Source organism: Gasterosteus aculeatus, chromosome 21, assembly GCF_964276395.1.
Source record: "Gasterosteus aculeatus chromosome 21, fGasAcu3.hap1.1, whole genome shotgun sequence".
NCBI classification, from domain to species: domain Eukaryota; kingdom Metazoa; phylum Chordata; class Actinopteri; order Perciformes; family Gasterosteidae; genus Gasterosteus; species Gasterosteus aculeatus.
Window position 1 is genome coordinate 3,217,212 of NC_135708.1, and position 27,029 is coordinate 3,244,240.

A 27,029-nucleotide genomic window follows, 5' to 3' on the forward strand; every position below is an offset into this window, starting at 1 on the left:
TATTTGAAGTCATTGAATGGAAACAGCGGTAAAAAAGGACGTCCCTTCAGCTGCAGCGCTCTTCTCTTACCTCCACTCGTCTTTGGAGAGATTAGACAGAATGTTCGTGTCATCACTGTGCTGTAGAAGGCGATATGCAGCACTGACGTGGTAGTTCTCCAGAACAGCTCGGTCATTGTACAACATGGCGGTGTCTGACCTGCAAATGCGACACGGCTACTTCAGGAATGATCTCCCTCACCGTCATCGTGATAATGCCAACAATGTATGAGGTAAAGCTGCTATCATTCATAGCAGGCTTTTTATTAGGTCACCTGTTAGATATCTCTTCATGCTCCAGTGTTGTCCACTGTCCTCAGAGACTGCAGGGATCGAAATGCTACAAACGATGCTACGTGGGAATTACCTTGTCTGAATATGGAAGTTATTGGTGGTCCCTGTGTGCTCGTAGTCATGAATGGCAGCTGCAAAAATGATGGCAAAGATCTCCAACTCACTGAGCCAGTGCTGAAGGAGAGAGGCAGACAGACGAGGAGGAACGTGTCAATCGGGAGATGAAGATTAAAAAACCGTCCTGCTTAACGTTGTGCGGTTCTCCTGCTGGAAGTGAACCAGCACAGAGTCTCTTTGCCAGTTGTCAGTGTGCCTGAACCACCTCGGTTGTTTTCCAGTAGCACCTCAACTCAAATGAAAGCAAATAGAGCTCTTCACCGAGAGGATCTGGTGCAAAGTGCCTCACTGAGTGCTGGAGGTCACTGTGCGAGGAGGCCAACAGGACAACATCACATCAGCACCAGCAGAGAGGAGATGGAGACCTCCGACCCGAGGTCCTCCACCCCCGGGTGCGCCTAGATATCCTGTCCATGAAAGTCACCAACTGGAGAGTCAAAAGCCTTCTCCGTCCACAAAGCACATGTAGACTGACGGCGAGTCCCATCCAGCCCCGGCCTTGCCCCCATGCAGCTTTCTGACCCCCGTAGTGACCCACAGGCACGTGGAGGCGGGGCTTGTACCTTTTAATAACACAATGTCTGCATTGTACATGTGGTGCTGCTATAGTCCCTTGACAGCCGGCATGAGGGACTGTTGATGCATTATTTCAACGCAAATTAAGTTGGGTGGTGCTTGTGATTGTTGGAGCACATTGATAAAAACAACAGTAAAAAGGTGGAACCGTGCCTTGACTAAGAACAACCTCCCCTCGAAGATGTGTTTGACCTCCAGTGACGGTGGATTAAAGGACCTGGAGAGGAGGAAGCCCACTCCTCCACTGAGGTTGGTGTTGTGGCTCAGGAGGACTTCCCTCCTCCAGTCGGCCTCGTTGGTGCTGTCGCTGTGAGTTTCTTGTAAGAAGAGAACATCAATACACTTCAGGTTTTTTAATTCATAAATAGATGCTCTCTTCTTCTCATCTCTGGCTCCGTTCACGTTTAAACTTCCCACTTTAAAAGAATTCATTGTGAGTAAGTTTGCACCAAAAATAAAAACCAATAAACTAATTAAAACCCACATTGGAGATTTGGACATTGCCCTTGTTGATTGCTCTGCATACTTTCCCTATAGCAGCTTCTTTAGTCTGTAGCCCTCCTGCTCAGTGAGGCCGGACTCTTCCCTCCGGCTCATGTGGTGTCTGGCAGAAATATAAAACAAGTTAAGATCGGGGAATAAATCTGTGACCTTTACCCCCTTTTTCCCTTTTGTTTTCTTTAAAAACATACTTATTTTCTCAGCACTGTACATTTTTTGTTGTTGGCTGTTACTTAAAAACCTGTCGGGGCATCGCTGCAGTCCGACAAGCCCTCCTCACTGTCGCTGTCCTCTGACGGCCTCGGCCCCCGACCAGTCTGCGTGTCCTCCCCGCCCTGCTGGCCTTGGCTTCACTGCCTACGCTTTGCGCCTTATTTTTTCTTTTGGGAGCAAATGTTTGCCTCCCCGCCCCACAGTCGTCCTCCTCCTCCTCCTCCATCTCTGCTTCTTCCACCTGCTCAGCCCACCCCCCCCCCACTCGTACTTTTATACCCCCCCTCCCCTCCGCCACCCTGTTCTGCCTCTTCTACAGGCTTCCTACTTTGACCCGCTCCTCTCTGACCCCCTCCCTCCTCACCATTTCCCCCTGTAGCCAAAGCCCCCCCCTACTGCCCTGGACACCATCACCATCACCGTTCACATTCATACTCACCCCGTGCAGGTCAGGCCCAGCAGCACCACTACCGTGCCCCCCGGGGCAGGCGGAGCAGGGACCCCGCGCCCCGGACAGGCTCTCACGGAATGCCCCTCCTCACCGCAGCTGAAACATTTCATCGCCGACGATGATGCAAAAATCACGTGCTCATAATCATCCACCTTCACATGGAAGCGGAGGTTGAGCTTCACATTCCGGTTGTTAAGGATCATATTCAGGTGTCTGCGGTGAGACACCACGTGCTTCAGTAACTGAGACGTCCAGACAAGATCTTTGATCGGTGAAACCACCTTTCCGTGTCTGGACAGCTCTCTGCTGAGGAACCCGTCGCTGATGAACGGAGGGACGTTCGATAGAACCACCTTCGTGGCCGGTTGCGTTAGTGGCAACACCTGGACAAACAATTCTTTCACCGTGAGGCGCCTCGACGACACGGTTCACCTTCTCCACCTGGTCCAGGAAGATGACCACGGCGCCGTTCATGCGCGAGGCCGACTTAACGCTGCCGTGCCCGACCTTCTCCCCCACAGCCCGATGTCCTCCACGCTGCACGGGAAGCCCGCGGCGATCTTAATGCCGTGCTTCCTCGTGAGCTGGGAGAACGTGTCTCCATTTACCGTCTAGAGACGCCGACCGGCGAGACACCGGCAGGAGAAAAGAAACCCAAAGAAAAACCCCAACGACTAAAGTGAGAAACAACCACTAAACCACATTAAATTAATATATATAACTAAGGGAAAAAAAACAAATAGAGAAAACCGCTCAAAGACGCTCACACACACTCACTCCCAGCATGCACCGAGAGAGAGAGAGAGAGAGAGAGAGAGAGAGAGAGAGAGAGAGGTTTGAGGTTTAAAGAATCCTTTATTCCACTTTTACAAAGGAGCCAGAACACAAAACATGAAAGAAAAACCAACAATAAACACACACAGTCCAACAGAGTTGGAGTAAACAAACATCTGCATTCTAGCCTGAACAGTTATTCCCCCCCAGGCTAAAGGCCGCCGCGTGTTTCTGCGTCTGCGTCGACGCGCTGGTTTCACTTCCTGGTTGTAAAGTCCTGCGTGTGTTGCAGAGCGATTCACCTCCAGAACAACAGGTGGAGTCACGTGTTTTGTTGAAGACGACCTGGAGAGTCACGTCTTTGTGTGTGGAAGTCGCTGGTGGCTTTATTTATTGATCATAGACTTTATTGCCCCGTGCATCCACACTGCTGCTTTTCATCACGGACACATTTGTCCCGTATTTTCCTCCACGACTTTGTTCCCTCGTTTGTGGAGATCTCCCTCCATGAATCAGAGGCCATCCGCCGTCCTCATAGTCCGCCAATGACGGCTCATATTTACGCATTTCTTCCCACAAAAGCTCTTCAGTCTGATCCGTTACCCTGGACCAAGACGTCGGAGCCCAAAGTGTAGCTGCAGATGAACACACACTGCGTTACGCCGCGTATCACACAGTGTGTTATGAGTCTGCTGCAAGGGGCCCTTTGTTTCCTTCTACTGCGCCTCGCCAGTATTCATCTGTGATTGGACGCCTTCTCCTTCCAGCTTTTCTCCTCCCTCCACTGCGGGAGATTCTGACTCTTGACTTGTTGTTGTTGTTTTCTCTGGGGGGGGTTGTCTGCATAGTCTGTCAATCATGAATTAGTCGACATCTCATCACTATTAGATTGGATTGGTTTGTCAGGCAGGTGAGGGAGGAAAATCCACTTTGGCAAAGATAAGTTGTTGCAAAGGGCAAAAGGCTCATCATTGCTTTTGGTTGTGGAAAGTCTTTGTGGCCAAAGATCCAGAACTGTGTGGTTTGGTTTGGTAAATGTTTCTGAACGTACGGTCAGTGGATAGTTGGATGAGCTGATCCTCCTCTGTCACTGTCAGGCGTGTGCCGTCTGCTGCGTTGTCTCTGGATGGAAACTGTCTCCAAGCCTTGTCCCTGCGCCGGGAGTCAGCCTCAGAAAAGTACTTCCCACATTGTCCTTCCAGCGCCTCTAAAGAACTGCGCGTGTTGCGGGAGGCGAGAGCACAGCAGAATCCCCCAGCTCATCCACTGACAGAAACATGGAAGATATTCCCTCCCCGATGAGAAAGCCTTCCATTCTGTCACACAGCTGATGGCGTGTGTATCGCCACCTTGCATGGAACTGTTTAGTTGGTTCAACTCAGCGAAAACGTCAGCAAGACATGAAAGTTTGGTGACACATTGTCAGTGAAAAGTGCAGCCAGCTCTGTGCGCTTTTGGAAAAGTCAAAACTCCCCAATAGATTTGCGTAGTTCCCCGTGAAAGCCGTCGCACCTCAGAATGGTCCAGTAGCCCAGTGTGTTCTTCTCCCTCAGCAGCACAGAGATTAGAGAACAGACGCCTTTGCAAAGCACTCTTCTTGACTATTTTTACAACTTTACAACATAAGCAGAATGTTCAGGCTTCACGAGCAAATACAGAATCCCTTTGTGTTCATTTCCAAAGCCGCATTAAGACACACGTCACTTTATTTAATACGCTGCTTGCAAGTCGCTGTGTTGTGCCGGACTCTCAATCAAACATTTAGGACAAACCCACGGTCATGAAGATGCTCATCTAACGTTACGTGGACTCTGCGTGAGGAAGAGGAGGAGGAAGAGGAGGAGGAGAAAACCAACCGGGTGTCTGGATGCTAAATGTTTATATTCTCATCCAACCACAATCACACTCACTGTCCGCATAGCGACGTTTATCTGGATTTATCTCGTTTTTTTGACTTTGTGTTGTTGAACTGCGACAAGCCGGAAGTAACGAGGCTGTTTTTAAAATGTGAGGAGTAGAAAGTACAGATATTTGCGTGAAAGTGTAAAGAGTAGAAGTGAAAAGTGGTCTGAAAAAGAAATACTGCAGTAAAGTATAGATACCCAACATTTCTACTTGAGTACAGTAACAAAGTATTTGTACTTGGTTACTTGACACCTCTGTTGATGATGCTAATGCATGAACCCATGAATCCTTTAAACCATATAATGGTTAATATAAAACAGAAGGAGGTTTGTTTGGAATTGAACGCAGATGTGATGTGAATCCAGACGGGCTCGAGGCAGCAGCACAAATCCACCTCCTACTCCAACAGGGCTTCCACTGTTGACGTCTCAAAAGCTGGATTTGTATGTCATCCTGCTGTGTGTGTGAGTGAGCACAGGGAGGGAAGCTGCCTCCCTGTTTCTATAGAAACCAGTATTGTGTGATGGAACGCAGCGTTTGTGATGCGTAACCATGTGTGTGCTGTTCCATGTTGAAGTCCGGTCCTTCCTGGTCGTTTCAGGGCTGCAGAAGGTTCACTTGAAGGCCTTGGACGGGCAGCGGTACTCCACCCTGGAGAGGCAGTGCTTGCAGAGTGGCCTGCTCTTTGAGACCCCCGCTTCCCCGCCATCGACCACTCGCCGTCCCACCACGCCAACAGGATGGGACGCGTGGTGTGGAAGAGGCCTCGGTGAGTGGGAACGTAGATTCAGGGTTTGAGGCTCCCTGTGGGTCTTTCTGATCAGTCATCAGGACCCAAACGCTTGAAATGATCCATTTAGGGGTCTCCTAACGTACAGTATCTGCCCAGGAACAGATTATGAGAATGGGGTACGTAAGTGCACCGTGCTAATGCTGCTTCGCCCCCAGCAGGAGCACCGTGTCTGTCTTGCCCGTTAGAGCGTTCCCCCCCCGATGAGTTCTTCACGCCTGGTCAGCGGCCATCAAGCGCTTCTCCTCTCCCTTCTGTGGTCCTCTGGTGCAGGCCGGGCGACCGGACGTATGTTTCAGTGGCAGATGATACCGGATGCAGGGCCTCAGGACTCAGTGAGCCGACCCCCCCTGACATGATGCTCATGGACTACAAAGTGTACAGCTTCTCCCGGAGTGGCCTGATGAGCTGCTCTCACACTTCCAATGCTGCTGCAGGTGCCGGCTTTGTTATTTCTGAAGGGTGTGCTCCAGCATCTTCACGGGGGGGACGACTTTGGAGACAGACACATTGTCCTCTGCCGACGGCTCTACAGTGGATCATAGAAGGGAGACAGCAAAGAAAGGCACCCTCCAACAATGTGGAACCCTTCTGCTGTTAGGAAGGTGATGTCATGTTGCTCCTACTGGCTCCCTTTGCTCCACCAAACGCTGCAGCATCCAACATGTGCTGCTCCATCTGGCCTCCACTTCTTGCATTAGCTTCATGTTTGCCGTCCCCAGATGAAGTTGTGTCAGCTTCTCCTTTAAAGATACAGATGAGTAGCCATTAACTCACTGCAGTAGGAACACAGACAAACTCTCAGCGTTATTAGAAATTGGGATAAAGGGAAAGAGCAAACCTTAGCAGTGGTGCTGCTCCTAAAGAAGCCAACCAGCTTCCGTGCTTTGGCCCGGATGCCAGAGAGCACCGGCTGCTGCTCAAGTCCCTTCTTCACTGTCAGATTCAGTGTGCAACATAAAATATGGTGCCGGAGCTTCAGCTCTCACACAGGAAACCATATTGGGAGCACCATCAGTGACCACACACGTCACCTTATGATCGATTCCCCGTTCCTCCATCAGGGAGGCTTTCACACGACCTATATGTTCAGCAGTGTGTGATCGGGGGAAGCACTGAACCCAGTGTGGTTTTCTCCCCCACAAAGTGGCACCTTACAGCCAGGTAGGCATCCATACTGATGGATGTCCACATGTCAGAAGTAAGGCTAACAGCAGCCACCTTTTCCACTTTAGCCTTCTCCTTAGATAACTCCTACTCAGCCTCCACCACGGCCTGCAGAGCCTAAAGGAAAACACATCTAGTGCTGAACTGTGAGACAGTGAAGTACTCATGTGTTTCATGCACCCACACATACCTGCCTTGTAGGGAGAACATGATGAGGATCCAGTTTGGACACAAATGCCCTGAATCATCCACAATACTGAAGGGCTGCGTGTCCTTCGCTGTCATGGAGACGAGGCTTCATCCAGCTCTTGTTTTAAAAGAGAATGAATACAGTGTCTGTTACCTGTCTTTATTTGCACAATGAACAACAGTGAATAATTGTGTTGGTGCATTTGTAATGTTGTAATGACTTACCTTGGCTGGGTGAAGCTCCAGTTTCTTCCTTATTCTCATGCAAGGCACGGTGAGGCCTCAGCATGGAGGAGGTGCTGTTATTGCACCCAAACTCCTCGGAGCACAATAAACACCTCACCTTTGAATCAAATAAGAAACTGAAAAATACAGTTCTTGATAAGCAAACCTAATGTGTCTGAAATAGAGTGAGATTCAGCTCACCTTATTAGGAGTGATCTAATCACAGAGGAAGTCCTCCTCTTCCTAGCTGGCTCCATCTTATCACCTGTCCTTCTCTCCTCACTCTCAACTATCTCTCTCTAAACTCTCCAAACGATATAAACTATCCGAACCATCCAAACTCTAACTGACCAACTCTCCACCAACAACCCACATCTTGAATGGAGCCTGAGGGGTTTATACATGGAAGTAAATCTGAAGCCCTTCCCGAAGCGTCACGTGGTCCCGCCGGGCAGTGAGGCTTCGGACGCCATCATTTATGGCTCCTCCCCTAAATGAAGCGAGCCTCGGTACGCGCTGCGAGGACACGCCCCCTCAGTTACTCGACACGCGCGAGGCGTCGGCACATCTGGTAACGTCACTAATTTTGACTATTAAAGTCTTTTTGTTTTCAAGCTCTGCGTCTGGGTGCTGCCTCTGCCTTCCCCCATCACCAACTGAGTAACATATGAACATATAGAAACATATAGATTATTAGTGTTAAACATAAATACAACAAACACGTAAACAGAATTACTTGTCAGTTGTAAAAAGGTCACAGCAGCTATATAATAAATAGCTGCTGTGACCTTTGACAGATAATATGAGGACTTTGGAAATGTGAAAAAAGACGTTCATGCCCCAACAAAATGGTCCATGTTGAATTTTGTGGCTCCTCCATCTATGTTTTTTCAAATAAAGAAACAAAAACATAATTCAAGTAAGCAGATGGCTCCATCAGCTAAAAACAAATGAAACGTACAACCATATTTTTTAGAGCAATGCAAATAAAGTGATACCTCTCCATAAAATAACTCACTCTGAATGGTCATTTGCATATTCCAGAAGGCCTCACTGACTCTCCACGTTCCACCTTCCGTGTTCTAACTTCCATGTCCATGTTCCGTTCTCCACAGCTTAAGAACACTCGCGGGTCAGGTAGTTAGCAGCCTTGGAACTGCACACAGGTTTTTTGCAGTGGGCGAACATTGAGAAAAGGCCACAATGACTCTGTGGCCCTAAAAGGACTCGAGGTAAGTGGGGAATCCAGACAGACGTCTGCATTAACTGGTGTTGGTGGTTTACTGGACTTGTCAGGTGGAGAAGTGGGTACCTGGAGATAAACCTCTGATTCACGCTGTTGGGACCTTTTTCTTACGGTGTCTTTTGTGTCTGAGCCGTGAAAGGATGAAATAAGACCATTTAACGCAGCCGGTGGCTTTAGTTCACTACAAATGTTCCCTTCTGTTTTTCCTCGTGTGTAGATGACGATGAAAGCTCTTGGGACAAAACGTCCTCATCCAAAGGGCGCATCCTAAAGAAGAGGGTCCGACGCCGTCAGAGACTTGACACCGGCGTCAGAGCGCCATTGCTCGCCCGATACGAAAGGCCCGAAAGCTCCGGGCAGCGTGTCAGCGTGACTCGAGCAATGAGGAAAGACCAAGAGGAAAGGAAGCACAATCAGAGGAGGCGAGAAGAGGATTAGCGTTTTGTTTACGCTAATTGTAGCCTCGGCTATTTTGGTGTTCTCCTAGTCCGGTAGTAGTTAAGCGCTATTTGGTGACTCTCTGGTGGGTATATCTGGTGGGTATATATATATATGTATTGTTTGTATATATTAGTATGTATATGATGCACAAAGGTGCAGAAAGACATAGATAAGTGTGTGTTCCACTTCTTGTTAATGTACAGAGAATTGAAATACACAGACAAGGACACAAGTCAAACCTGAAAACAATAGTTTTATTCATATAGGAATCCATGTGTTTATTAGATGATTTATTGGTTCAACTTTTCATAATCAGAGATTGGGCCAAAATATACTGGTGGGCTGTTTGATACATTTGCACTACAAGTTTTCAACAGCAGACGTCATCATAGAGTTTGAGATGCATTGAATGAATGAACCTTTTTACGATACGATTGGCTGGAAAGCTTCACTGCTTCATAAAGCTTCATAGAGCTTCATAAAGCTTCATAGAGCTTCATAAAGCTTCACTGCTTCATAAAGCTTCATCTGGCTTCATCTGGCTTCATCTGGCCGTCACTAGTAAACAGCAGAATGTGCACAGAGGAACTGAAGTCACACAGAAAGAACTACAGAACAGGAGTTTGCTGGACAACACGAGCAGAGCTACTGAGCCACGTTACCACGTAGGAGTATTAACAAGGTGCCACTGGAGAGGTGAACAGCCCGGCTCTAAATACTGCAGGGGTGGATCATGGAATGTGGATCAGCTGTGTAGGAATGGAGCAGGATGAACGGCCACGCCTCTTCACCTGCTTCCTCTAGACACGCCCCTTTTCTCTTCTGCTTGATGCTTCAGCAAAACCAGAGCTACAAGACAAAGAGTTTGGCGGCAAATCCGGTTGATGCGCGTGAATCAAACATTGTGGACGTGAACTTCGTCGCTCGCGAGGTTAATCTCTGCTCGCGCTCGAAGGTGTTGTTATTGACAGCAAGGGGGCGGAGCCAGTCACCGGCATCTCCACGTCTGATTGGTTCCACTTTTCGTCCTTGGATTGGCTGGATTTCGTCCCTGTTGACCGTTGTGAATCCCCAGAACTGATGGAGCAGGATGAACGGATCGGATTAACGGTACCTGAGGTGTGCAAGTGGTACATGAAGACAGACAATGTCCCTCTCTGTCTTCTTCACAAATGGCTGTGGAAACCCCTCACGTGAGATCTATGTCACTTCCGTTTTACTTTCACTGTGAGTCATTGCTGTAAATCACCGTTAGCTGAGTAGCACATTAGCTGCCATTAGATAGCTGGTATCAGCGTTTTCTGTTAACAACCTTTAAAAAACACTGCAGAGTCCAATCAAAGTTCTGATGAGATAATAATAATAATAATGCTATGATGTCATAACTGAATAAACTCATCATAGGAAAATATTTAAAAGTTAGCTAAATATCTACTGAATTAAACTTTCTTTACAAATACATGTAATATTAAAAGCAGCATCAAGGGTTTGCAGTCAAAATGATTCAGTTTTGATTTGACACAAGATTGAAAGAACTATCTTCACATGTTGTTGTTTTTATAAGCTAATATCCCCCACAACACGCTAGAGAGACGTTTTACAGCAGTCAATGAATATCTTTTTCCTAAAGTGGACATCATGGTTCTCCACAGCGTGTCCTCCGGCCTCAAACGTTGGAGCGTCTCCTGTCAAAACTGCAGCTCACACTCATTCCAACACACTCCATATGGATTTCCTGCAGGAGGAAAAGACGACTTGTCAACAAGGCAAAAGTGATGGTGATCAGGATGCTCGGCCTGCGCTTAGTGCTCCTAATGGCCTTTGGCACGTTTCACTGCGCCCAAAGGAAAGCCACCAATCAGAGCCTGGAGTCTCCAACACAGCTGTCAATCACTGCCAGTGACACGTTGACAATCAAACCGTCTGATCTAAACATCCTATGAGCTGTTTCAGAGGCATGTTTCAGCTACTGATGAGCAGTAAAACATGTCGGGACAGAAAGCAGTCGAGCCAGGACGTGTCTCCTTGTGGACGCGTAGATTATGTCTCGTGTTCTACAGTCAAGAGACAGTGAGACGTTTCATTGAAGTCACTAAATGTTGCTTTAAAGCCGTCATCACAAAGACATAGTTTCACTTTGTGTGTTTGTCTTGAAGGACACGCTACATCCAGACGGAGGAAGATGAAGCAGGTAAACGGCTACAAATAGAACACAATGAAGCTGAGTAACACACACACACTGAAACACAGAGCATCTCACCAATGGTGAAGCTGAAGCGTCCGTGCAGAAAGTAGCACTGCCGCCCTTTTTAAACGCCTGTTTGTTGGACGTTGGTCGTGTCGTTGGGCTCCTGGTGTGCACGGTGTCCCTCAGTGGGTGAGGGGGGGCCGTTCTCTCTGTGCTGCTGTGGACGGGTGTTCAGGGTGAACGCCGCCCTTTTCCTCTTTGCTCTTCGCCCCTCGAGGCTCTAACAACTCTGATCTGCTCCATTGAGACACTTTCATGTCTGATATTTATATTTACTGTGAATTAGTTTCCTCTGCTGCTCCGTCACACACAGCGTTTCTATTTGAAATGAGAAGCAAACAAAAGCGTGATAGTTAAACACCCGACAGTCAAGAAGCGTATTCAAATGTTTCAGAGCAGCTGACGTCATCGAGGCAGCTGCTGTCCCATGAAATGAGCGTCCTCTGTCGTCCCTGTGAGTCAGGACCCCCGAGTCTGTTCTCCCCAGAACGCAAGTCCGTCCTCTGCGTCCTATCGTTGAGAAAGGGCCCCACGTTGGGAGGTTAATACGAGCAGCGTGGAGATCAGGACCTTCAGCTGCTTCCACGTGTCGTCCAGTCAACAGGGGACACGAGGACAGAGGTCCCTCATGATGCAGCTGTGGACAGTCTTCTCGTATGTTTCTGTTGCTGCTTATTACCCGTCCATGACCAGCCGTTCTCCTGAAGCTTCCCCTGGACCGAGGCGCTAATGGAACCACTGAGCTCCACCACCGGGGCTCCCTGAAGACCTTTACTGGTGCTCTGAGTTCTCTCCGTTCTTCCTGCTGCAGGAACGTCTCCGCGCCCCTCAGCTGCTGTTCATACAGCTGTCAATCATGTTGAATGACACGTGAATGAAGGCGGCACGATGCAGCGCGCTGAGGCCATGCAGAGAAGCTCAAGTAGCGGTGAGCCTGGTAGTGACGTCATGGTCTTAACTCAGGTAGTGACGTGATGTCACCTGTCAATCACAGGTCAGTGGAGCCACGATAATGAAGTAACTGTTGTTCTTTGGTGACTAAAGAGCCTCTTCTTGTTCACAACAACGGGTTCAGTCATCGAGCAGCAGCACATGTGGGATTAGTTCACTTCCTGCTTGTAGTTCACTGAGAACGTCAGCGCCTCTGAACACGATGTACTAACATCTGGAGGGACAACGTCCCCTTGCTGGACATCAACACGAGTTCCCTCGTTGTCCTCTTACAGGACGTTGTCCCACACACGTCTCTGGTTTAGTTCAGTGTGTTGTGTTCTAGTGTCTTTTAAACACTTAAAACGCACTTATGTGACGTCACAGAACTAACCGGTGGCTCTGTGGGCCACAGCGCCCCCACGTGGGCAAACCAAGCAGCTGCTTATAAGCGCTCAGCCTGACGGTGACGTGTGCTGCAGAACTCTGTTCAGAAAGGGTTGAATTAAACAAACGCTGCTGCCTAACCGGCCCAAACATCACCACTAACATCAAGTAGAAGAGCCTTTGTGAACCACGCGGAGCTCATCTGTTATTCGGCAACACGAAATCACCTGAAGAACCAACGTGTCTGATAACAATCCCACTCTGAGCCCTTTGGACATGTTGTCTCATCAGGAGACCGTAGCGGTTTATCGGCTCTCACGTTGAACTAACTTACATCCGGAAGACGTTTACAGCAACACGAGCCTTCGGAGTCTTTTCGCTTCCGTTTCTGTGTGTTTCTCCTCCATATTCCGGTGAACGGAGCTGCTAAAACGAGATGTTTCTACAAGGAGGTCTGGTGGAGAGGACAGAGACTCTCATTATGAAGGGATGAGGACAGACGTGTTCATTATTCAGAGGACAAACGTAATTGTAATATTACTATAATATCATGATTAATGACATGTTTATGGATGCTGGAAGAGATATTGGATCCCTGCTGTACGCGGAGAGAGGAGGTCATCATATCACGACTCAGTCACACAGGTCTGAACTCAACTCTGTTCGTAATGGCAACGAAACTGAAGATGTGGAGCGCGTCGTTACGAAGGGTCAAAAATACAATAACGAAAGAAACGGATTGGAGGCTCAAATTGTCCACCGGGGACGGAAGTGGAGTGTGGAGGGAGTCGTGTCAGTGGAGCAGGGTGGGCCCGACTGCTTTAGACCCCTGATGCGTCTCATAGAAGAGACGGGACCAGGTCGTAGGATCCAGGTAACAGCGGCAGGCTGAGCAATAAACCCTGAACCTGCACACTCCGGTACAGCAGGTGGCGCGATGCACCTGGTCACGTGACGCTGGTTGCGACCCGCCAGAACAAACCGGAAGAAGAAGAAGAAGAAGAAGAAGAAGAAGAAGACGTGAGGGAGACGCGTAGAAAGTCACCAAGCTTCACTTTAACGTCTTAAAGTGTCACATCGTGTGAGTATGTCCCGTGACACACAGCGTGTGTTTACTGTGTGTTTGTGTGTTAACGGGCCGTCAACCTTCGCAAAGTTCCTTTACCGTTTAGACGAAAAATACGGAAATAAAACGAAAATACGGAAATATCACCGTTTTATTTTAGTTTTTTCGCTTTAAACCAAAAGAGTAAATGTCCTTTTCTGTCCAAATCCAAACACGAAAAACGACCGATCTGTTTTTCTGTAAATCCCTTTTTGTTTGTTCCTTTTAAAACGAAACCGAAGCGCAGCCGCTAAACCGGAAGTGCGCACATTTTAACAGTAAAACGCAATAGAACGTTTGTACGATAGAAATCCGTCTGTGACGCAACAATATCTATAATATAGCAGAGTAACATTAGAAGAATGAATATGAAACGTCATCGTGTGTTAACAACAGCAGTTGACTACACGCAGACACATTTACATTCATCCACGTACACAGATACTCATTCATCTGTGCGCTGTTTGATGCAATGTAGTTATTAATATAGTAACAACACATTTATTACTGTAGGTAATAACACAGTTTGTGGTGGCAGACTCGTTGCTGTTGGCTCTGATATTTATTTCCAGTATTGTTGTGTTGCTTCAGTGCTCAGAGACACTTTAAGGAGAGTAAACGTGTTCACATCTCCACCACTAGGGGGCAGAATACGACTATTTAAAGCAAAAAGCAAGGTCTCTTTGTTACACTTCCATCCTAAATCAAGCTGTAGACCAAAGAGCTCAAAGGTCCAAGATGAGAAGATATAATGTTGGTCTGAAGAAAATGACTCGTGTGACTTTACGGCCTTCAGACATTTGGACTCTAGAACATTTTACACATTTTCCCAAATGTCACGAGACGAGAGCAGAAAAGAGAAGGATTGGTTCTCTGTCCTTCTTTGCTGCCATGTGACCTGTGACCTCAGAGGGACCTCTGGAGCTGTGGGCGGATGCACAGCGTACTTTTGATTAGTTTCCTCTCATCAGCAGTCAAAGGTCCATTTATCCTGAGAACACTGTGGTGGCCTTAATAGAGGCTTCAATGATCCGATCCCCTTCCAGGTAGTGAGTGCTTGTGCTTCTATGAAAGCAGAATCATTCCCCTCCTTTAGCTTCAAGGTAACAAAGTCAAATCCACCTCTATGAGTTTCATATGGCAAATGTTTTACAGCTACAAATACTTGTAGAGCACCACGAGTGTCTCCACACTAGCTGAGCGTAACATCCTCTTTCCCTCAACATGTTCGGTTCCTCCACAGAGCAGTTGGGTCTGACACCCCCTGCTCCTCAACACCTGCAGAACTTCTTTAGCTTTCAAGTCCATGAAGGATTAAACAGCCACAAACCTGCCAAGAGGAGGAAGTCCACCCAAACTGACAAGCAGGACCAGGAGACATCGATTCAATGAGAAAGTGTCCAAACCTTTGGACTGAATTGGGCTACAAAAACATCTGTAATAACCGAGATCCATTTATATTCACTAACTTTTCTTCATATGCTACCCTGCTATACGCTGGATCACTGACGCATTTATACCCTACAAACCTTCCATTCCAGGACTTTTACTGTGAAAATGTGCACTTCTGGTTTAGCTGCTGCGCTTCCATTTGGCTTCATAGGAAAAACCCAAATTGGTGGTTTGTCAATAATGTGTGAGCTCTGCCAGCAGGTTGGTGTAAAGGTGTGAAGGTGTGGACTCTGCTATGAATCAGGCTGAGGACCCAGAGGACGGAGTCCCTCCCTCTGAAGCCCCTCTGTGTGGGGAACATGACAGCCAGACCAAAGCTCAGAGGTGAGAGGACCATCTCCAACTGTCCTCCACTCGTCTCCATGTCCCAACGTCTCTGACTCACTGACTCTGCTTCTACATGTGTGACCAGGATCCATCAGAGACCAGGACCTGGACCTGGACCCAGCTGTGTGTCCATGAAGAGTAACCGGTCTATGGGTCATCCTCTAAACTTCAAAGATGTTGGTCCCTCTGTTGATGCAAGGTGAGGGTCTCAGGCTGATGATGAGGTGTTTCTACCAGACTCTCTGGTGGAGGTTCTGGGTTTCTTGCTCCAGGGCCCTTCAGCAGTGTCCAGTGAGGGAGGGAGAGCTCCATGGAGGACTTGGTGAGACCTGTTGGGACTAAACCAAACTGACTGGTGAAGAAAACAGTGAGCTGAAAGACTGAGCTGTTGATTCTCAGTGGGACCAGCAGGACCAGTAGACCTAAACCACTACAGGGAGTCATGTGGTCCACATCAGACCTCACGTCATGGACCTTTACCTTGTTTTGGTCTCTGTGAGGACGGACACCATGTGAGCTGATGCTTCATGATTAGATGATGATGTGATGATGTAATCTCAGTGTTTCTTTCAGGTCACATCAGCAGAGAGGAAAGTCTCCTGAACCCAGATGTTTGTCCATGAAGAGTCATCGGTCTAATAATCATCGGATTAACTTCAAAGATGGACGCCGTTCTTATGACCCAGAGTAAGTTCTTAAACAGATGAAGAACTGTTCTGATCCTCAGTCATGAATTACATAAATGTTTGTTCATTGTTTAACGTGTTGTTTCCATGACGATCCATCATGACAGAACTCATTATCTTCATCTAACTGGTCTGTGTGTGTTTAAGTGTGAATCATTAACTGTAAACATCCTCAGATGTAAACACAATGTGAGCTAGTTCCTCCACATCAGGATCAGCAGAGGTCACATCTGGAGACAGCTGCAGGTTTCTGGAGACAGATGACTGGGACTGAACATGTGATTAGAATAAACTCAGTGCTCTGTGGACCAGCTGACGTGGTCTCTGGACTCCATGCAGAGGTTTGGACAAAGTATCGTTAGTAGACTCTGTGAAAAGGTCCAAAGACTAGTTTCAGAAGATCTAAGGAGACTTCTGGAGGTCAGGGGACGGACTAAAGAGGTTTGGAGTAGTTCCATAGGACTTTGTACCAGATGCAGAGGTCTGCACACGTTGTTTTTATGACCCACAGTAAAACCAGATGAAACTGATGACTAACTGTCACTCAACTAATAAACTGTCCATCATCATCAACAGTCTTCAGCATCTGGTTTCCATCATGATCCATCATGACAGAAGCCAATATATTTAACTAATGTTGTATTGGTGTTGATGGTCCAAACACCATGTGAGCTGATGGTTCATGTTCCTCCACAGAGAGGACCAGGAGAGCTCAGAGGTTCCCACAGGTCCGTCTGCCCAGCAGCATCAAACACACCTGGACTCCATCTTCATGGTGTGTACATGAACAACTACTTTAACATCTCTCAGTTCACCATCATCTCCATGCTGCACTTTGTAGACCAGTGGATTGTCCATCTGTCCAACATGGACCTGATGGTGGCTTCCATGTTCTAGTTGGTGTCATTCATAGAATGTTCTGTTCCAGCTGCTGGAGGAGAACATCCTCACTTTTGTGAAGAACGAGCTAAAGAAGATCCAGAAGGTTGTGAGTTCAGATTACCCAGAATGCTTAGAGAAAGAGGATGAGGAGGTGCTGGATGAAGAGCAGAGGAGGAGCAGAGAGGCCTTTGTGAAGATCTCAGTGCACTTCCTGAGGAGTATGAAGCAGGATGAGCTGGCTGAGCGTCTGCAGAGCAGTAAGAGGATTTCTCTACAGACTTGCCATGCTGATAAGTGAGACCTTCACTAATGTCTCCAGAGATGGACAGAATATATTCATAGTCATTCTCTGAGGAAAGGACATGTTGAAATCTATTCTGTGACTCATTGATCTTCTTTGTTGTCTTCATTCAGGACTTCATGCTGCAGTTTGTCAGCGTGAACTCAAATCCAACCTGAAGAAGAAGTTCCAGTGTGTGTTTGAGGGGATCGCTAAAGCAGGAAACCCAACCCTTCTGAATGAGATCTACACAGAGCTCTACATCACAGAGGGAGGGACTGCAGAGGTCAATGAAGAACATGAGGTCAGACAGATTGAAACAGCATCCAGGAGACCAGCCAGACCAGACACAACCATCAGACGAGAAGACCTCCTCAAAGCCTCAGCTGGAGGAGAGGAACCAATCAGAACCGTGATGACTAAGGGAGTGGCTGGCATTGGGAAAACAGTCTTAACACAGAAGTTCACTCTGGACTGGGCTGAAGACAAAGACCACCAGGACATACAGTTCACATTTCCATTCACCTTCAGAGAGCTGAATGTGCTGAGAGGGAAGAAGTTCAGCTTGGTGGGACTTGTTCATCACTTCTTCAGTGAAACCAGAGCAGCAGGAATCTGCAGGTTTAAAGAGTTCCAGGTTGTGTTCATCTTTGACGGTCTGGATGAGTGTCGACTTCCTCTGGACTTCCACAACAATGAGATCCTGACTGATGTCACAGAGTCGGCCTCAGTGGATGTGCTCCTCACGAACCTCATCAGGGGGAAGCTGCTTCCCTCTGCTCGCCTCTGGATCACCACACGACCTGCAGCAGCCAATCAGATCCCTCCTGAGTGTGTTGGCATGGTGACAGAGGTCAGAGGGTTCACTGACCCCCAGAAGGAGGAGTACTTCAGGAAGAGGTTCAGAGATGAGGAGCAGGCCAGCAGGATCATCTCTCACATCAAGACCTCACGAAGCCTCCACATCATGTGCCACATCCCAGTCTTCTGCTGGATCACTGCTACAGTTCTGGAGGAGATGTTGAAGACCAGAGAGGGAGGAGAGCTGCCCAAGACCCTGACTGAGATGTACATCCACTTCCTGGTGGTTCAGTCCAAAGTGAAGAAGGTCAAGTACGATGGAGGAGCTGAGACGGATCCACACTGGAGTCCAGAGAGCAGGAAGATGATCAAGTCTCTGGGAAAACTGGCCTTTGATCAGCTGCAGAAAGGCAACCTGATCTTCTATGAATCCGACCTGACAGAGTGTGGCATCGATATCAGAGCAGCCTCAGTGTACTCAGGAGTGTTCACTCAGATCTTCAGAGAGGAGAGAGGACTGTACCAGGACATGGTGTTCTGCTTCGTCCATCTGAGTGTTCAGGAGTTTCTGGCTGCTCTTCATGTCCATCTGACCTTCTTCAGCTCTGGTGTCAATCTGCTGTCAGTAGAACAAACAACCTCCCCGGTGTCTAAAGTCTCTAGAGACGAACCTGAACCAATGCGTCTCTACCAGAGTGCTGTGGACGAGGCCTTACAGAGTCCTAATGGACACCTGGACTTATTCCTCCGCTTCCTCCTGGGTCTTTCCCTGGAGACCAATCAGACTCTCCTACGAGGTCTGCTGACACAGACAGGAAGTCGCTTACAGACCAATCGGAGAATAGTCCAGTACATCAAGGAGAAGATCAGTGAGGATGTGTCTCCAGAGAAAAGCATCAATCTGTTCCACTGTCTGAATGAACTGGATGATGTTTCTCTAGTGGAGGAGATCCAAAGGTCCCTTAGATCAGGATGTCTCTCTACAGAAGAACTGTCTCCTGCTCAGTGGTCAGCTCTGGTCTTCATCTTACTGTCATCAGAAGAAGATCTGGAGGTGTTTGACCTGAAGAAATACTCTGCTTCAGAGGAGGCTCTTCTGAGGCTGCTGCCAGTGGTCAAAGCCTCCAACAAAGTTCTGTAAGTACAGAGAGAGTTAATTCATACATCAGAACTTAAATATGCTGCCATCTTTTATACTTACTGCTTCTTCTTCATCCCTCTCTTCAGACTGAGTGGCTGTAACCTCTCAGAGAGAAGCTGTGACGCTCTGTCCTCAGTTCTCAGCTCCCAGTCCTCTAGTCTGAGAGAGCTGGATCTGAGTAACAACCACCTGCAGGATTCAGGAGTGAAGCTGCTGGCTGCTGGATTGAAGAGTCCACACTGTGAACTGGAGACTCTCAGGTCAGATTAAGTTAGTTTGTCTTCAATGATGCGTCTAGGGAACTCTGGAACCAGAGGATCTAATCTTAGAGACAAAACTTGGGGCTAAAAGTCCTTTTTGTGAATTAATATCTGTGTTTCCATCACATCACGAGAACCTTGTAGACAATACATATTTACCACATAGTAGCTTGAAAATAGACCGTCTGAAACACAATGTTCTTTCACGATAAAACTTCACATGTTCATCCTGTTGTTGCTGTTATTCAGGCTTTATGATGTCCTGTTTCATATAATGAATGAATGAAAAGCAGAGGTGGGAAGAGACTGAAGATTTTAATGTGTGTCTCTACAGTGATGATCTGCTGAGTGATGGTTGATTATTTCTGATTTAAAGAGTCATTCCACATTTACACTCACTTTGTTCTCTCTTTCTTTCTATGGAAGGAGTCAGAAGGAGGATAGAGAAGCCTAACTTTGAATTTAACTAATTAACAACAACAAATATCCCTGCCTCATCCTGATATTAATACCACAGTAATTCCTGTAAACAGTAGAGCACAATAAACCTCCTTGTTCTATGTAGAACAAAATCAATTGTAAACACTTTCACTGAACATGTTTTTTCATGTTCTAACTGGTCGTATTTTAGTCCAAACTCATCATCAGAGGATTCAATATGAATACAAATGTTATTTTTCTTGTTTATTGTTGTCTCTTCAGACTGAGTGTCTGTAACCTCTCAGAGAGAAGCTGTGACGCTCTGTCCTCAGTTCTCAGCTGCCTGTCCTCTAGTCTGAGAGAGCTGGATCTGAGTAACAACCACCTGCAGGATTCAGGAGTGAAGCTGCTTTCTGCTGGACTGAAGAGTCCACACTGTGAACTGGAGACTCTCAGGTCAGGATTCAATTAATGTCCACTTGGTGTCTTTATTTACATCCATGGTACATTTCTGACTTTCATAAGATTCTTTCTGCTTCCATAATTTAAATCAAATATGTATTTTCCAACTATTTCCATAAAATGTGTTTATTTTCAATATAATGTAAATACTTGACATTATAGAGTTAGTAGTAATGTTATCAGATTGTTGATGTACATTAGTGGGTCTTTAGTTGTGACTGGAAACCAGTCAGTAACCATGTTAATGTGACCCCTCTGTACCTGATAGTATCTCAGTACTGCAGTGACCTTCCAGCCCTCACAGCTCCCTCAGATCATGTGACATGTGTCTTATTCTGTGTGTCCGCAGGCTGTCAGGCTGTCTGATCACAGAGGAAGGCTGTGCTTCTCTGGCCTCAGCTCTGAGATCCAACCCCTCCCATCTGAGAGAGCTGGACCTGAGCTACAATCATCCAGGAGACTCAGGAGTGAAGCTGCTGTCTGCTGGACTAGAGGATCCTCACTGGAGACTGGAGACTCTCAGGTATGAAAAGGCTGCAGCCAGTCTGGTCAGTCTGGTAGAGGAGGTAGGGCTGGAAACCTTTTCTCTGTCCCACTGTCAGCCTGGTTAATAAGACCCTGACACACCAAGCTGACATCAAACTACCAGAGACTCATCAAACAGTTTGTGTCCCACATGAGCCAGGATGAGCCTGAACAGGGAGGAAGGTGATGAAAACCTTGTTTCTCTGGAGCTTTGTCTTGTCTCCACGTTATAAGAGAGGACAGTGTCTCCTGACACGTTGACGGCATCATGGTGGGTTGATATGAGTCAACGTGGTCACGCTGCAGGTTTGTGGGCTCTTAACAACTCAAACAACACTTGGATGTTTAGATGATGGTCCTCTGCCTCCAGTGTGTGTTTGTCCTTTAGTCCAGACATTATTATTAAGAGACAAACAGTCAGAGAAACAATCTGTTCAAAGCGTCTTGATGGATCATCACAGAAGGAACGTTTGGTGTTTTAAAGGAGTTCAGCTTCACCTGCTTTTGGTGTTTTGCACTGAGAGACGGTTCCCTGGATGATAAGAGTGGACTTGTTGAAGCTACAGGTGACAGTCGGCCACAGACGCTCAGTGAAGAACCAACAGCTGATGGTGGACCTGGAATTAGTATCAACTATATTGTAGAAATGAACAGAACATACCAAAAAAACCCTATCCAGATAAATGTTGCCATCCGGATGGAGTGAATGTGATTGTGGTTGGATGAGAAGTGTTGGGAGCGGCTAGGGGGTCGTATTAGGTTACTAGAAAATGAGGAACTAACTTATCGACATTAATAGAATTATTAATAATCACTAAGATACTTCTCAGAATGAATAAATAACGGGGCACCACCCTGAGCTAACAGGGACCAATAACCAATACTAAAAATCAAGTCTCATAATTGATATTCACTCCTTGAGAGTGAAGATGTTGGAAGGATTTAAGTTCGAGCACTGGCGATGTATGTCAACGGTTACCACCATATAAATGCACAAGTAAACACAGGAAAACGGTTCTTTAAAGTATAACAGGGTTTATTAACTCACAGGAACACCGATCAAGATCACCTATAACTGCAACCAACAATCCCCATAACACTTATTTTAAACCTACTCACTAAACAAGCAATCACACAACGAGTGTGAGAGAGGGGGGAGACGAGGTGTAGGGAAGGAACGGCGGTGGGGTTGCGCGCAACAACAAGCGGAGTGCCGGTTATCACACTAGGGGGCGAGCGAGAGCAGCGGGGCGGAAGTGAGACCGTTAAATCAAACCACCGAGGAAGACGGGAACGTTAAACAGTGTAATACGACTACTGGACGCGAGGGGCGAGCGAGAGCGAAATGCAGGAAGTGTTCCACGTATTAAAGCAGGGGGGTCCAAACTTTTTTCACTGAGGGCCACAGACAGAAAAATATGCGAAAGGTTGAGCCGCTCACTAAAGTTAAGGTATATCACCTCTAGTGTATTAACAGTAATACAAATAAAATCAATCAAAAGTAGGTCAATTATGCTTGATAATTTATTATACTGACAGAAAAAACTGCATAAATCACATCTTTCTACGTATGGGTTTTCATTTATCTATTTTCAAATAAAATCAATCAAATGTAGGTAAATTATGCTTGATAATTGAAAAAACTTAAAGAAAAAAAACTGCATAAATCACATCTCTCCATTAATTAATTATTATTCCAGCGACTTTAATGAGGCACTGTTTAACCAAGTCACCGTCTGAGAAAGCTTTCCCGCGGCGCGCTATGAGTTGAGCTACCTCATAGCTAGCTATTGTAGCGTTTTCTTGTGTCTTGTTAGCAGGGTAAAAGTACTGTTGTTGAGCCTGCAGGTTAGCTGCCATGTGCTGGACTTTGTCCTCTCGCTCAGCAGCAGTGTAGGACGTGAAGGTCGGATGCTTGGTTTCGTAGTGTCGTCGTACATTGGACTCTTTCATCACTGCAACCAAACAGACACACTTCTCCTTGACTTCTCTGAAGAAATATTCATTTTCCCACCGTGTTTGAAATGTTCTGCATTCACTTGCTATCTTGCGTTTCTTTGCTTCTGCCATTTTGTCGCCGCAGAATTTTTCATTTAAACATTTTTTTTGTGGAAAAGCTGCATTAGGACTGCAGCTAGTGAGTAGCTCCACCTACTGGTCAAACTAAGAACTACAATACAGTCAAGGGCAAGTTTCATGTGTGGGCCACATTCCATTCTATTTTTATATTTTGCTGCGGGCCAATAAAAAATGGATCCTGGGCCGCAGTTGGCCCGCGGGCCGTACTTTGGACACCCTTGTATTAAAGCAACGAGGAAGACGACAGTCACACTGCTATGGCAACGCTATCTGTTGCTAGGGACTACGGCTTGGACGAAGGAGGGGGGGATACTTAGACGCGGCGCGAGGAGATTCTGTCCCGCGACCAGCGGAACGTAGATCAGCAACGTGAATCAGGATGGTCGGATCCATGTGTGTGCAGTTACAGAACCAACGATGTGGCTGGCGATACGAAATGAAACCACAGGCAAACGGATCTCACGGCGGAGACCCGGGAAAAGAAAAGAAAATAAGGAACTATTCTGACCATGAGACATCATTCAGCAGCGTAACACAGTCGGCGCTTTCACTCTCTTACAGCAAACGTATCACAGCATCAGATCAACAGGGGACATTACGACATTTGCAGGTACACATTCAAACATAAATCAAAGGTAGCGGATTCGTTGATCCGGACTCTATCGTACCACGTTATGACTGAACAAATCAAATAAACATCAAGTTCATATCAACACGCTAAATTAGTCTGCCCAGAAAACCAGTCTTACTGTTTGATGGGCGTTGGTCATCAGCTTCCAGCTGACTGAGGACAGTTGAGCTCCGCGTAGGGAAACTCAGTGGATGAAGGCGATTTCGGCCGTGGGGTCCGAACTTGTCGTTGGGAACAGAGGCGGCGGGGGGTCAGAGAGCAGCTGTCTCTTTGGTCCTCTGGAGTCAACAGGAATGAAATCAAAAGGGAAAAGGAAGCGGGACGTAGTGGAGCGCGAGTCTTGAGTTCGTCCAGCGAGATTAAGACTGAAACTTGGGAATTGGAGGGAAAGAAAAGAAACCAAACAACGTTGTGTTGTCTCGATCTGTCACTAACGGGAAGTCAGGCGAAAGAGATCGATCCTTTGGCGCGATCTCTTCTTATGAACTTGAGGTCCAGGTTACAGGCCGCAGTGACTTTCTGAATGTTGGTCCCTGGGACAAAACCAGCTGAAAACCCCTAGAGGGGAAACATCCGTCTCACCTTTTTCACCCGTGACCCGTTTTCATGCCTGCATGTCACACTTAAATGTTTCAGATCATCAAACTAATGTAAATATTAGACACAGATAACGCAAGTAAACACAAAATGCAGTTTGTATCATTAAGGGGAGAAAAGAATCCAAACCTAAATGGCCCTGTGTGAAAAAGTGATGAAAACATAAATGAAGTGAGGTTCATCACATCTTTGGAAAGCCCAGTTCCATTTCTCCAGCCACAGCCGTTCTCAATCTAGAAATCACTTAAATAGGAGCTGCCTGACAAAGTGAAGTAGACCACAAGATCCTCACAAGCGAGACATCAGGCTGCGATCCAAAGACATTCAGGAACAAATGAGGAACAAAGTCATTGAGATCCATCAGTGTGGAAAAGGTGACAAAGCCATTTGTAAAGTTTTGGGACTCCAGCGAACCACAGGGAGAGACATTGTCCACAAATGGGGACAACATGGAAACATGCACATTGTGTGAATACTGAATGGTCTGTATCTGCTTTATCTTTATGAAACAGTTTAATGTGAATGTTCCTTTGCACACGTCCCATGAAGCTTGATCTGTAGCATGACGTCATTTCTCCCGTTTGAATTCACATCTGGTGAAAGTACAGTGACAGGTCCATTTCTTATTTGTTATCCATTCATCTTCTTCATGAATATATTCCAGCACCTCGTCGCTGTGTGACGCCTGACTGACAGTCTGTGGTCGTCTGTAAGTAGTGGTAGAAGAAGAAGAGGTGCTCCATGTGGACATGAAGGACAAAGCTGTGTGTGAGAGTGATGTAATGTCCATGTCTCCATGCTGCTCTGACCCCCCTCCTCCTTTCAGGGTGGAGCCTGATGGAGTCCGATGGTTGAGACCAGGTCTGAGGAAGTGTAAGTGTGCTTTGATTCATGAAGATTCAACCATCTTCACACTGTGACATCACTCATTCACCTCTGTGATGTCATCATCAACGTGTCAGTAGATGAACACATGATTAATAACTGCAGCTGTATTGTGTCTTGTTCTCTCATCAGATTCCTGTGAACTCACAATCGACACAAACACAGTACACAAACACCTCAAACTGTCTGACAACAACAGGAAGGTGACATGTGTGGAGGAGGATCAGTCACATCCTGATCATCCAGACAGATTTGACTCCTGGCCTCAGCTGCTGTGTAGAACTGGTCTGACTGGTCGCTGTTACTGGGAGGTCGAGTGGAGAGGAAGAGTTAATGTATCAGTGAGTTACAGAGGAATCAGGAGGAAAGGAGACAGTTATGACTGTGTGTTTGGATACAATGATCAGTCCTGGAGTCTGATCTTCTATGATGGAGATTACTCTGTCTGTCACAATAAGAGATTAACACCCATCACCTCCTCCTCCTCCTCCTCCTCCTCCTCCTCTGGTAGAGTAGCAGTGTATGTGGACTGTCCTGCTGGCTCTCTGTCCTTCTACAGAGTCTCCTCTGACACACTGATCCACCTCCACACCCTCAGCACCACATTCACTGAACCTCTTTATCCTGGGTTCAGGTTCAGGTCTTCTGGTTCCTCAGTGTCTCTGTGTCCTCTTCAGGAGGGAGAGTCTCCTCCTGGTGGAGAACCTTCCTCTCTGCTCACCACATAGTTCAGTCTGTACAGCTGATGGTGGTTCATGTGGGTGTAGATGCAGGTGGAGCAGGTGAGGGGTACCTGAGCTGGTCTGGACTCTGGGGGGTCCACAGCTCTCTGGGACTCAGATGGAAGTGTGAAAGAGCTCAGCTTAATGCTGCTGTGCTCCTTCAATCAATAGATGATCATTTAGATATTGGCTCCTAATTAGGCTTTAATCTTCATCTTTATGTGTTCAAGAAGACATTTTATAAGACGCTCTTTCATCTGTCCCCCCATATGAGACAAATGTGTCCTTATGTGTGTGTGCGCTTCATCAGCAATAATAAAAACAAGGTGAAGAAGGAAAATATGAATGTGTAATTCTTTTTGAGCCCATTTTAACTTCAAATCTTTCTAAATCTGTTGAGTGAAATCAAATCTAATTTCACATAATCAGGTTTGTTTTGAACAAGAAGCTTTTTAATGGTTCAGCAAACCTCTCAAGGAAATATTGAATATGCGTTACTTGTGTTTTTATTCCCTATAATGTCATTTACAACATTTACTCCATGTGTTACTTTAACAGAAATAGAATTGTTTGGCTCTAATGTTAATAAATGACTTTTATTGGAAACAACTGTACATGTTTAAACAGGCCATCAAATAAAGATGCTTTCAACACGCTGTATTATTTCTTTTGACATGAAATACTCTGATCCTTTTTAAAGATGCTGTACTATTGACTTTTGTACTATTTCCTCCATAATATCTGTATTTATTCTACAGCCCTGTTGCTGTGTCAATAGCACAGAGGAAACATTGGTGGTGCAGCATGTTGAAGAAGGAAGTGAGTAAATAAAGAAATGAGTAATGAATAAGTTGCTTTATTAACCTTATTAACCTTCACGCAGAGCCGTCTCACAACAACACAAACTACTGAGCTCGCTACTTCAGGTGCAACTTGAAGCTTTCATTCTGCACCAAATATCACACTTAAGTCACCAACAAAAACACACAAAGCACAAGCACACATTTGATAACAGGGTGGAGTTTATTTCCTCACAAAGTGGAGTATTGAAAGTGTTAAACGGGATTTCCCGCCAAAATAAAAGACAAACAGCAGCAGCATTGCCACTAAATGCAATAAAACACGCGTTGTGCAGCGTGGACAGAAAGAGGAACGGCTTTAACTTTCCATCTCTTAATAACATGGTTATTGTAGCTGAAAGAAATGATTACAATAAAGTACATCCTCATTCTGCTCTAAAGCAGGTGTGTCAAACTCATCGTAGGTCACTTTGATCTCCAG

The 27,029-nt window shown here is 46.5% G+C and overlaps 1 protein-coding gene and 1 pseudogene across 4 annotated transcripts in view; one reads left to right on the top strand and one right to left on the bottom strand.

Moving 5' to 3' along the window:
* The window catches only part of LOC120814248 (dual specificity calcium/calmodulin-dependent 3',5'-cyclic nucleotide phosphodiesterase 1A-like), a 609,273-nt pseudogene that overhangs the window by 409,158 nt on the left and 173,086 nt on the right, over positions 1–27,029 (bottom strand). The gene's annotated exons all lie outside the window — the stretch shown is intronic.
* LOC144390279 (protein NLRC3-like) lies at positions 8,799–26,401 on the top strand. Of its 3 annotated transcripts, XM_078096759.1 has the most exons (10): positions 8,799–13,574; positions 15,252–15,576; positions 15,951–16,064; positions 16,760–16,838; positions 16,992–17,202; positions 17,360–19,163; positions 19,254–19,427; positions 20,130–20,303; positions 20,659–25,014; positions 25,159–26,401. In XM_078096759.1, the coding sequence occupies exons 2-9, from the start codon at positions 15,509–15,511 to the stop codon at positions 20,918–20,920; spliced, it is 2,886 nt and encodes a 961-aa protein (XP_077952885.1). In that variant the 5' UTR covers positions 8,799–13,574; positions 15,252–15,508; the 3' UTR covers positions 20,921–25,014; positions 25,159–26,401. The 3 variants fall into 3 exon arrangements, with proteins under 3 accessions (XP_077952885.1, XP_077952886.1, XP_077952887.1); XM_078096760.1 differs by lacking the exon at positions 20,130–20,303 and having other exon boundaries at positions 8,801–13,574; XM_078096761.1 differs by lacking the exon at positions 8,799–13,574 and having other exon boundaries at positions 15,463–15,576; positions 16,992–17,239.

Bases quoted from the DNA above. Each gene is read 5' to 3' on its own strand.
- LOC144390279 (XM_078096759.1), top strand. From the start codon at position 15,509: ATGAAGAGTAACCGGTCTATGGGTCATCCTCTAAACTTCAAAGATGTT. The intron at 15,577-15,950 runs GTGAGGGTCTCA...TGTTTCTTTCAG, and splicing joins GGTCCCTCTGTTGATGCAAG to GTCACATCAGCAGAGAGGAA. The intron at 20,304-20,658 runs GTCAGGATTCAA...GTGTGTCCGCAG, and splicing joins TGTGAACTGGAGACTCTCAG to GCTGTCAGGCTGTCTGATCA.